Source organism: Salvia hispanica, chromosome 4 (assembly GCF_029641045.1).
Source record: "Salvia hispanica isolate PSC_SH4W2 chromosome 4, Shi_PSC_v1, whole genome shotgun sequence".
In the NCBI taxonomy this organism is placed as follows: Eukaryota; Viridiplantae; Streptophyta; class Magnoliopsida; order Lamiales; family Lamiaceae; genus Salvia; species Salvia hispanica.
This window is the reverse complement of record NC_142695.1, coordinates 45,502,738-45,514,527: the sequence shown is the minus strand read 5'-3', so window position 1 is coordinate 45,514,527 and position 11,790 is coordinate 45,502,738. Positions and strand designations below refer to the sequence as shown.

Sequence of the window (11,790 nt, the reverse complement as noted above, 5' to 3'; positions counted from 1 at the left end):
CAATGTTGTTGACCCTCTCCGCTGTAATAAGTCTCTAATATTACAACTCGCCAACCCACTGTAATAAATCTCTAATAATACAACTCGCACGTTATGAGTGAACTACTATTCATACTATTCTCTTAGTAGCTGAGTCATATTTCTTTTTGGATTGTTCTATTGCAGCTAAGTGAACTACTATGTATACTATTCCCTCGGTAGTTGAGTCATATTTTTTTTTAGATTGTTCCATTGCAGCTGAGTTATTTCTGATAAAATTTTATGGGTTCCATTCTAAAACCAATTGGTAATAGGAGGAGTTAGTTTCAATTGCCAACACCCTCCCTCAAACCCTTCAAGGTGAACCTTGGAGGGGTTGGACTTTTTTCTAATCGATTGGACAATCGGCCCAATTTTTTTTCGATCGGTTGGACCACTTGGCCCAAATTTTAAGTCCAGATATACTGCTGGGTCAGTCATTTTTCCGGTTTCGGCCCAGATATACTGCTGGGTTAGATAAATTTGACCTACAGTCGGCGACCCGCTCTGGTACCATGATAGAAATCCATGGGTTCCATCCTAAAACCAATTGGTGATAGGAGGAGGGGCCCATGAGACTTATATACTCCTACTAGTTTTAGTTTTCTCTTGACGCCGATGTGAGACAGTTATATGTTATTTTTAGTTTTAATTGCCAACAATATCATTTTTTGACAAAAAGTACTTTATTCTCTCTCATCTTTCTACTTTTTTCATTTCTAATTTATTCCTTCTTTTATTCAACTCATTTAAAACAATTTTTCTTAAATCTCGTACCGAAAAGAAGTGCCTCTATTACGGAGGGACGAAGTGAGCATTATAATTGTGAATTGTGATGGCGTAATAATGGCCCATGACTCAATGTTTAAGTAAAGCTTCGAATAATTTTTTGTCAATTCTTTTGATTTTGAATGAGTAGCATTAGTATTCTCTTCATCCTCTTTTAGTCATCATCTAATTTTTCTACTTCAAAAATAAAATTGAATCGAGTGAAATTATTTGATATTCATATTAGTATACCATATTTGGTCAACTGCCGCCTAAACTACTCACTTTGACATCAGATTCTTGACAATCTATAATTAATTTGAACGAAGACATAGGATTTCAATTATTTTATATTCTCTCCGTCCCGCTTAAGATGACACGTTTTCCTTTTTAGTTTGTCATAACTAAGATGACACATTTCCTTTTTTGGTAACTTTCTCTCTCCAATTAATACACTCAACCACTTTTTCTCACTCCTATTAAAATATCCATATTTCTTTATCTCTCTACTTTAATACTTATACTCACCTTCTCTCTCTCCAATTAAACACTTTAACCAATAATTCTTAAAATCCCGTGCCGGCCAAGTAATACGTCATCTTAGTCGGGACGGAGGGAGTAGTTGACTTAGCTACTATTCGTTGAGAGGTATCTTTCTCATCAACATTTTGACTTCTTATTGGAATTGTCGAGTCTAGATTCAGTTTACCTGCAGGCCTAATTTTGAACCTCATATTGCTAAGAAAAAAGAACGTTGATGATTAGTCTAGTCAGTGATGTATTTAGAAATTTAAACAATTCGATGAAAAATGTCTTTACAAAATATTAAACGGAACCAAATTATTTCGTAAAATCGTGCGACTTGTCAATAAAGTTTCATTCCTTTTCTTATAAGTAAACCCTCTTCTTTGTTAACCTAAACCCTAAGACCTAATTATTTTGTTGTGCAATATAGGGATGATGGGCTGTAATGTAGTATAGCAGATAAAATAAAAGGCCCAAATGATTATAAGCCATAGAGTACTTCAAAAAGAGGAAATGATGAATCTCAGTTCAAAAGGCAGAGCTTATTTATTTGAGAATGGAGACGCTACGCCATTAATTTTTAAATTGATTTTGACATAAAAATTCAACAGCAGCTAGCCAAGTAGTTCATATAAACAGATATGGTACAAATTTCATGTCTTTAAAATGAAGTAGAGGAGCTTCCCTTCCACGAAACAGAGTTTTGAATCTATTTATGCTTCACCGTGTTTCTAAGGTAGACATGGACATTCAAATGCATGCATATTTGCTACTATTTCCTTCTATAAATAGACTTTCCCTTTTCAATTGATTCATAAATCCAACACTTATCTCCACCAAATATAGCCATCACATTTTCAAGAAATGGCCCTTGCACCTTCTTGGAAGCTTCTCGTTGCAGCAATCATGCTGCTACACCTCTGTGTTGGGTTTTCTTGTATTCATCTAATGAGCGCAGCGGAAATTGCATACAAGAATACAGATCTAGATTCATAATCATATTGCAAGTTGAGCATGTAAAACACAACGGAACTAAATCTTACTTGTTGTGTTGTTTTCTTCTGCGATTGAATCCTGCAAGTTGAATCCACTACTATCGAGGTCCACGTGCAATCCAATCCGATGCAGGAACTATCCCGGTACAATTGCTCCGTAGAAGAATGCTAGGAATTCTCTCTACAAAGCTTTACGTATTTTCTCTCTAATGTTACGCTATTTCTCATGTCCCACAATGGAGAATAAATAACCATTATATAGATGAAGAGTCACTAGGGTTTCATGATTGTTGGGCTTATGAACTAATATAATTATAGCCCAACTATAATTAATTAATCTATATTAATCTAATTCTAGCCCATTTCCTTTCAATCTCCCACTTGGACTAGCATTAGATATAATACGCAGTTCCAACTTTGTACCCTTGAGCGGATCAAAATACACTTATAGTGTGACCCTTTAGGCCCTCATTATCGACGACGATCTAATCGAAGTCTGCACAAAACTCCTAGACTGCGTTGGCAGCGTAGCTCGATATATGAAGGACGTTTACATGAATTCGGTAAACAAGCCTCTACATAAAGTTTATAGTAATATCCTTTCATTCACGAACCACCCGATTGAGCCTAAGATTTGCTATGTGTCATCCAAATAGCTCAATCACTTTATCTCATCTTTATTAAATGACCCATTAGATCATATTCAATTACTTTAATTGAATATATCTTTCGCATTGGCCAATGACTTAGTGGTCAAGTAATATAGAGAATTTGAGTGTTCTCTCGAAATTCTAATCGAGGAATGAATCTCAATCTTGGCTCAACTACCATTTTCATTTATCTTATGATATACCCAACACAGGTCCGTGTCTCAATCCTCCTTTGGGAGGCAAAGCGTTGGACAAGATCAAAGCACACCACTCAACAAACAAAATGTGTAATGACCTCAGATCCAAGGACTATTACATACTTCATGCACTAATAAACTGTAGACACTTAACAAAACAGTTTAATAGTAGGGTATACCAATACTCTCCAAAGTATACCATGTGTCCATCACGAGTATCAAATATCTCATAGCTGTGAGAACAACTACATTCTCGAAGAATGTGATGCAAACCCCATGCTAACCTATAACATATCATCAATATCCCATTCTTGATGATCATTGGTTAGGGCTATTTTAGAATTATACTATATCATTAATGTCTCACCCCATTAACGACAGTCACAATTCAAGGGAACAAATATTTAGAATAAAGACAAACATTTAAACAATTATTCCAATAAGTGCACAAAACCCATAGAAAATAAAATTTTCATAGAATGTGATCAAGTAATAATGTCTCAATACAAAATGTTTCTAAGACATATAAAACTTCAACTCCCACTGATTCAAAGCCATCTACCAACATGCTTAACACCTAAGCTCTCAAAGTGCTTGTTGTGTTTTGCTATACATAACGGTTTAGTGAAAGGATCAGCTAAATTATCATCAGTGGGTACTCTTTCTAATTTTATGTCGCCTCTTTCAATTATTTCTCTGATCAGATGATATCTTCTAGGAACATGCTTGTTCCTGTTCGTAGCTCTGGGTTCTTTTGCTTGCGCAACAGCACCAGTGTTGTCACAGTACAAAGGTATTGCACTACTGGCACTCGGAACAACACCCAGTTCCTTAACGAACTCTAACAAAGCAACATCTTCTTTGGCAGCTTCAGATGCAGCAATATACTCGGCTTCGGTGGTGGAATCGGCAGTTGTACCTTGTTTGGAACTATTCCAACTCACTGCTCCACCATTGAGGATAAAAACATATCCAGACTGAGACTTATAGTCGTCATGGTCTGTTTGGAAACTAGCATCAGTATACCCAGTAACTGATAACTCTAGTTGTCCACCATAGACTAAGAAATATTCTTTAGTCCTTCTAAGGTACTTAAGAATAGTCTTAACAGTTTTCCAATGTTCCTCACCGGGATTTTGCTGAAATCTGCCTGTCATGCTAAGCGCATAGGCCACATCTGGCCTAGTAGATATCATGGCATACATAATAGATCCTATAGCCGAAGCATATGGAATCCTCTTCATGTTGTCTCTTTCTTTGTCATTAGAAGGACAATCCTTCTTTGACAATACAATGCCATGTCCCATAGGAAGAAAACCTTTCTTAGAATTCTCCATTGAGAAGCGCCTTAACAACTTGTCTATGTATGTGGATTGTGATAATCCCAACATCCTATTTGGTCTATCTCGATAGATCTTAATTCCAAGGATATAGGAAGCATCACCCAGATCCTTCATCATAAAGGATCTAGACAACCACTCTTTCACGGATTGCATCATGGAACGATCGCTTCCCATAATCAAGATGTCATCAACATATATGATAAGGTATACGACGTTTCCATTTTCGCGTTTACTATAAACACATGGATCCTCTTTGCTTCTGACAAAACCAAACGATTTGATTGTTCTGTCAAAACAAATATTCCAACTCCTCGAAGCTTGCTTAAGTCCATAAATGGACTTCTTTAGCTTGCACACTGCATTCGGCCTTTCTTTCGATACAAAACCTTCAGGTTGTGTCATATAGACATCGCCTTCTAATTCTCCATTGAGAAATGCGGTTTTGACATCCATTTGCCAAATATCAAAATTGTAGTATGCAGCAATTGCAAGTAATATCCTAATGGACTTGATCTTAGCAACTGGCGAAAAGGTTTCATCATAGTCAATGCCTTCGCGCTGACTATAACCCTTTGCCACTAACCTAGCCTTGTAGGTTTGTACTTTGCCATCTGCATCTCTCTTCTTTTTGAAGATCCATTTGCAGCCTATAGGGTAAACCCCATCTGGCAAGTCAACTAGTTCCCAGACTAAGTTGAAGTACATCGAGTCCATTTCAGATATCAAGGCTTCTAGCCACTTCTCTCGATCGGTGTCTGACACTGCCTCGGCATAGGTCTTAGGCTCATCGTCATCTAAATCAACTTCATCATCTTGGTTCTCAACCATTAGATTTAGTCTCTCAGGTGGACGACGAGTCCTTCTAGGCCTATTGAGTTGGTTTTGCTCTGGATCAGGCTGTTCATTCTGTATGTGAGAAGGTTCAGGAATATCACTATGATCTTCTTGAGGTGGAGGTGATGCAACTATTGCATTATCTTGTCTTTGATGCATCTCATTGTCTTGAGGTGGTCCCTCGAGAGTCTCTCTAAGGTCCTCTCTAAGAGTAATTTCCCCTCCCAATAGATCATCAAAAACTTCCACTGAGTTATTGTCCAATCCAGTGGATAATCCCTTATCCTCAATGTTATCTTGTGGTTCTTGAATTTCTTCAAGATCTACTATATTTTGACCTTGTTCCTTGGAGACGTAACTGTCTTCAAGAAACGTCACATTCCTAGAGATTATCACCTTGTGATCTCCAGGGCAGTAGAACTCATATCCTTTAGTTTCTTTAGGATATCCCACAAAATAACATTTCTCACTTTTAGTTTCCAATTTATCAGTCATCATTTTCTTAACAAAAGCTGGACAACCCCAGGTCCGGATATGGTTAAGACTTGCTTTCTTGCCACACCATAACTCATATGGTGTTTTCTCAACTGATTTAGAGGGAACCCTATTTAGAATGTAAATAGCCGTTAGTAAGGCATGGCCCCATAGGAATAAAGGGAGACTGGCGAAGCTCATCATGGATCGAACCATATCTAATAATGTTCGATTTCTCCTTTCAGATACTCCATTCATTTGAGGTGTACCAGGAGGTGTCCAGTCTGACTGGATTCCATGTGACTTCAAGTAATCAAGAAATTCTCGGCTCAAGTATTCCCCTCCTCGATCTAATCGAAGAGTCTTGATACTTTTCCCAAGTTGTTTCTCAACTTCACACTTAAACTCTTTAAATTTCTCGAAGGCCTCGGATTTATGTTTCATAAGATACACATATCCATACCTTGACAAATCATCAATAAAAGTTATGAAGTACGAATAACCACCTCTTGCTTGAGTTGGAAACGGTCCACACACATCTGTGTGAATTAACTCTAGCAAATCCTTAGCACGCACCCCTTTCTCAGAAAATGGTTTACTTGTCATTTTTCCTTTGAGACAGAATTCACAAGCTCCGTATGATTCTAAATCAAATGAAGTGAGATAGTCTAACTTTCTCAATCTTGCTATTCTTTTCTCATTAATATGACCAAGTCTGCAATGCCATAGATAAGTTGCATTATTCGTATTACATAGCTTAGGTCTTTTGTTTTGCACATTGAAAATATTTCGTTTGTATTCAAGCATATATAATCCATTTTCAAGAGCGGCATTTCCATAAAACAATCCATTAAAAGAAAACGAGCATCTGCTGTTTGCAAAATGGAAGGAAAAACCTTCAATGTCTAACATCGGAATGGAAATAATATTCTTAGAAATAACTGGAACGAAATAACAATTGAACAATTCTAGTCTATGTCCTTAGGGAAGATCCAATCTGTAAGTCCCCACGCATTCGGCAGCAACTCTTGCTCCATTCCCAACACGCAAATCAACTTCCCCAGGCCTCACTTTCCTGCAGTCACTTAGACCCTGCACATTATTACAAATGTGTGAGCCACAAGCTGTATCTAATACCCAAGATTGTGATTTATTCATAGACATATTTATCTCAATGACAAACATACCTGAGCTCCCACTTTCTGCACCTTGTGCCTTGAATTTTGGGCAGTCTCTCTTCCAGTGTCCCTTTTCATGACAGAAAAGACACTCATCCTTTGATAACTTCGACTTCTTCTTAGCCCCTCCACTCTTAGGCTTTAGAACAACATCCTTAGATGCTTTCTTCTTCTGTTGCTGCTTATTCTTCCCTTTGGAAGACTTCGCAGAAGAGCTCACCATGAGCACAGATTTTACCTTAGTAGTGGAAGACTCATAAGTCTTAAGCATGTTGTGCAACTCTGGCAGCCCAACCTTCGTGTTGTTTATGTTGAAATTCACAATGAAATTCTCAAAACTACTAGGAAGAGACTGAAGAATTAGATTTGTTGAGACATTTGCGGGAAGCACCGTTCCAATCGATGCTAACCTCTCAATCAAACCAATCATTTTCAGCACATGCTCAGAAACCTTGCCTCCATCATGAAGCTTGCACTTGAAGAGATCGCGAAGTATCTCATACTCCATAGTTTGAGCTTGTGAAGCATACAAACTCTCCAAGTGTTTAACCATCTCATATGGAAGCATGTGCTCATGTTGTCTTTGAAGTTCCAAACTCATGGATGACAACATGATGTACTGAGCATCATTTGCATTTTCAACATGTTTCTCATGAGCAGCTGCGTCAAACGTAGCAAACTCAGAAGATTCCTTACTGGGAACGACACCAATTGGTTTGTCCAAGACATAATCAATTTTGTCATGCCTTAGCACCAAGCGCAAACAACGGAGCCAATCCGTGAAATTTGACCCAATCAATTTGTGTGTTTCCATCAAACACTTGTAAGTCAAGTTTGACATTTTATCTGAACAGAAAAATACAATGAAAAGTAAATTAGAAAAGCATATAAAGATCACATTCGTATCTCTAATCAAACAAGAGTTTATTGTATTGATTAGCTCCCACTAATTTTAACATATATTATGTCCCCCAAACATAAAATACGAATTTATATCAAATATAAATTTTAGTGGTCCAAGATCCAAGTCCATATCATCGCAGCCCCTGCTTTGGCTGATCACTACAGTAATATTACAAGGTAGGCCTCTAAGCCAATTGCAACAACTATTTTGCAATTCTTGGTTTATTAATCCAATTAATATGCATCCATAAACTATTTAGGTCGCTTTGGCTTTACTAAACAATTTAAGCAAGTCAACCCCATCACACGATGCCAACTATGCATCTATGAATGAGCCTAGACCTTGTGGATTTAGAGTAAACGCTTTGGCGTAAAACTCGTGGTCGAAAAGGCTAGGAACATCAAACAATTATGATGGACGATGCATTTGTTTCAAAAACAAGACTTATATTTTATGGGGAAAAGTGTGATACTAGTTATGTGAATATAATATCCAATATTAAATTTCAAACAATTACTGGGCGCCGCCTACCCAGGCATAGTATAACACGGACTACAAATACTGGGCGCCGCCTACCCAGACATAGTATAACACGGACTACACATACTGGGCGCCGCCTACCCAGACAATAAAACGGTCTCTAACTACTATAGTTAAAATAAATAAGCATAAATCAAATAGCATGCTTATCACATAGGATATCAAATAATGCTCAACAAATAAAATCAAATTTTATTCTTTAATTAAATGTGGACTAATAATACACATTAATTCTAAATTAATATAAATTTTAATTTATCAATCTAATTGAAAATCAATTATGTAATTGAAATTATACATAGTATAAACAGGCTACTGCCTCACGCCCATGTACAATGATGCAATAATAAAATAAACAGCCCAACTGCTTATTATTGTGTAGCCAAACTTATTTAAAACCGACCCAGTCATGTTAATTAAATCTTGGCCCATATTTGCATCACCCTTCACAAACAAACGCCACTGACATTTATTGCGAAGAATCAGTTGTCGTCAATTACCGTCTCCACAAGCAACAACATTGATGCCGACTTCGGTGGAGCGAAAAAACGGAATGAAAACTGATTTGAGTTATAAGTCTCAAAAGCTTTGGAATAAATAATATTCATTATCTGCACCATTTTGGAGTAAGAAATTGAATCCAATTCAAAATTAATTGCGTAAAACAATTCCGAAAACAGTTCATAACTTTCAAAATTTAAGTTTCCAAAACCAATTTCGTAGCTTTTAATTTTAAAAGATTTTGACATATAAACTTGAGTTTGGCCATTGGTTTTTGCAAAGTCACTTTTCGTTTATAAAGAATTGAAGTTTACATAATCAAATAAGAAATCTAATTTCTCAGAAATCAGTGCAGAATTTTTCAAAATTTTCGGATTCGAAGTTCGAAACTTTAAATCCGTAAACAATTATAGTTTTCATTTATTTTCCAAAAATTTTCAATTACATGAACACGGTTAATCCACAACTAATTAGCAAACAAAATAATTATGAATCGAGCCCCGGGCTCTGATACCACTGTTGGGTTTTCTTGTATTCATCTAATGAGCGCAGCGGAAATTGCATACAAGAATACAGATCTAGATTCATAATCATATTGCAAGTTGAGCATGTAAAACACAACGGAACTAAATCTTACTTGTTGTGTTGTTTTCTTCTGCGATTGAATCCTGCAAGTTGAATCCACTACTATCGAGGTCCACGTGCAATCCAATCCGATGCAGGAACTATCCCGGTACAATTGCTCCGTAGAAGAATGCTAGGAATTCTCTCTACAAAGCTTTACGTATTTTCTCTCTAATGTTACGCTATTTCTCATGTCCCACAATGGAGAATAAATAACCATTATATAGATGAAGAGTCACTAGGGTTTCATGATTGTTGGGCTTATGAACTAATATAATTATAGCCCAACTATAATTAATTAATCTATATTAATCTAATTCTACCCATTTCCTTTCACTCTGCGCTTCTCTAGCTGCAGCTCGAACTGCACCCGATGCATCGATGATGGAGAGGCATGACAAATGGATGGTGGAGAATGGGCGCGTGTACAAAGATGAGGCTGAGAAAGAGAAGAGATTCAATATATTCAAGGAGAACGTTGAGTACATCGAGTCCTTCAACGAAGCAGCTTCAAAGCCTTACAAGCTTGCTGTCAACAGATTTGCTGATCTCACCAATGCTGAGTTTCACAACTCTAGAAATGGATACAGAATGGGATCTAAGGCTTCTGCTTCGTCGTCGTTTAGGTATGCAAATGTGAGTGCAGCTCCAGCCAGTATTGATTGGAGGAAGAAGGGAGCTGTTACTCCTGTTAAGGATCAAGGCCAATGTGGTAACTCTCTCTCACGCACATTTCTAATTCATTCAAACATTACACTTTGCATTTTTTAAATATTTTGTTTAAAACAAACATTGCAGGATGTTGTTGGGCGTTTTCAGCAGTTGCAGCCACGGAAGGAATCAACCAAATCAAGACAGGGAAACTTGTTTCTTTATCTGAACAACAACTTGTTGACTGCGACACAAGTGAAGATCAAGGCTGCAATGGTGGATTAATGGATGATGCGTTTCAGTATATCATTAACAACAAAGGCCTCACAACAGAATCCAACTATCCTTACCAAGGAGTTGATGGCACTTGCAACTCGAAGAAGGAATCATCTGACGCAGCCAAGATCACTGGGTACGAGGACGTGCCATCCAACAGCGAATCAGCGCTCCTCAAAGCAGTGGTTAACCAACCGGTATCCGTGGCCATTGATGCTAGTGGTTCAGACTTTCAGTTCTACTCGAGTGGAGTCTTCACCGGAGAGTGTGGGACCGAGCTAGACCATGGTGTGACTGCAGTTGGGTATGGTGTGGCTAGTGATGGCACCAAGTATTGGATTGTCAAGAACTCGTGGGGAACTAGCTGGGGTGAAGATGGATACATCAGGATGCAGAGGGATGTTGGAGCTGCAGAAGGCCTCTGTGGCATTGCCATGGAAGCTTCTTATCCAACAGCCTGATTTTGGGATGAAGTTTGTGCAAGCTCATTATAAAAGTGATATGTGTATATGGATTCATATGTTAATATATACTTATATGTAAATGACTTCCTTTCCAAGAGTTACTTGTAACTAAAGAAGTCTCTTATCCAAGAACTAATTAGTTGGTTGTCTATATGGAATATATCTAAGAATATCTTAGATTAAAATAGTACTCCTATTAAGCAAAAGACTGAAAGGGTAGTGATTACAGATAAACTTGGACTTATATAAAGGCACAATATGTTGAATTCCACCTGAGATATTTAATATCTGAATGGTTATTCTTGTTTGATTTGCATTGAATTGTCTATCAGGTGCTCTTCCGACCAGTTTGCGCAGTGGGTTTCCCTTTAATGAAAAGCTTTACAAGAAAAACATCGTGCAACAATATGTTTATAGGAGATCTAAGCTTGAAGAAGATTTTTATTGGAAGATCAGTTCCATCAACAACATAACGAGTTATAGATGTCAACTTACTAATGAGTACAACTATTAACAAGGCGATAGTGAAGGAAAAATAAACGTGGGAATCCTAAAGACTAGGCCCTTGGCCTTTCATCCAGTGTAACCTCCAAATGCATTATGGAATAATGGAATGCCTTAATGCTAAGACCTTTTATGTGGTCTCCCATATCTTATAAATAGGTGGAGTTTCTCTCTAGCTCTCAAGCATTCCAGTTCGAACTTAGGAGCATTGCATTGTTCGGTTCTCGCTTCCAGTTCAAGTTCACCGGTGCCTACGAGTTTGAGGTGCTTCAACTCGGTAGGAGGAAAGTCGTTTCATCTTTGGGGACGTTGCGTCAATCCGTGAGCACTAGTCGGGGCGTATC

General features: G+C 37.6%; 1 protein-coding gene and 2 pseudogenes across 1 annotated transcript; 1 reads left to right on the top strand and 2 right to left on the bottom strand.

Annotated features, from left to right (window-relative positions):
• Positions 1–3,701: 3,701 nt before the first annotated feature.
• LOC148929280 (secreted RxLR effector protein 161 pseudogene) lies at positions 3,702–4,400 on the bottom strand (annotated as a pseudogene).
• Positions 4,401–7,198: 2,798 nt separating this feature from the next.
• Positions 7,199–7,823, bottom strand: LOC148929279 (uncharacterized; annotated as a pseudogene).
• Positions 7,824–9,932: 2,109 nt separating this feature from the next.
• On the top strand, positions 9,933–10,939 carry LOC125193058 (senescence-specific cysteine protease SAG12-like). Its single transcript, XM_048090765.2, has 2 exons — positions 9,933–10,263; positions 10,350–10,939. Exons 1-2 carry the CDS (start codon positions 9,933–9,935, stop codon positions 10,937–10,939), a joined length of 921 nt encoding a protein of 306 aa, XP_047946722.1.
• The last annotated feature ends 851 nt before the right edge of the window (positions 10,940–11,790 follow it).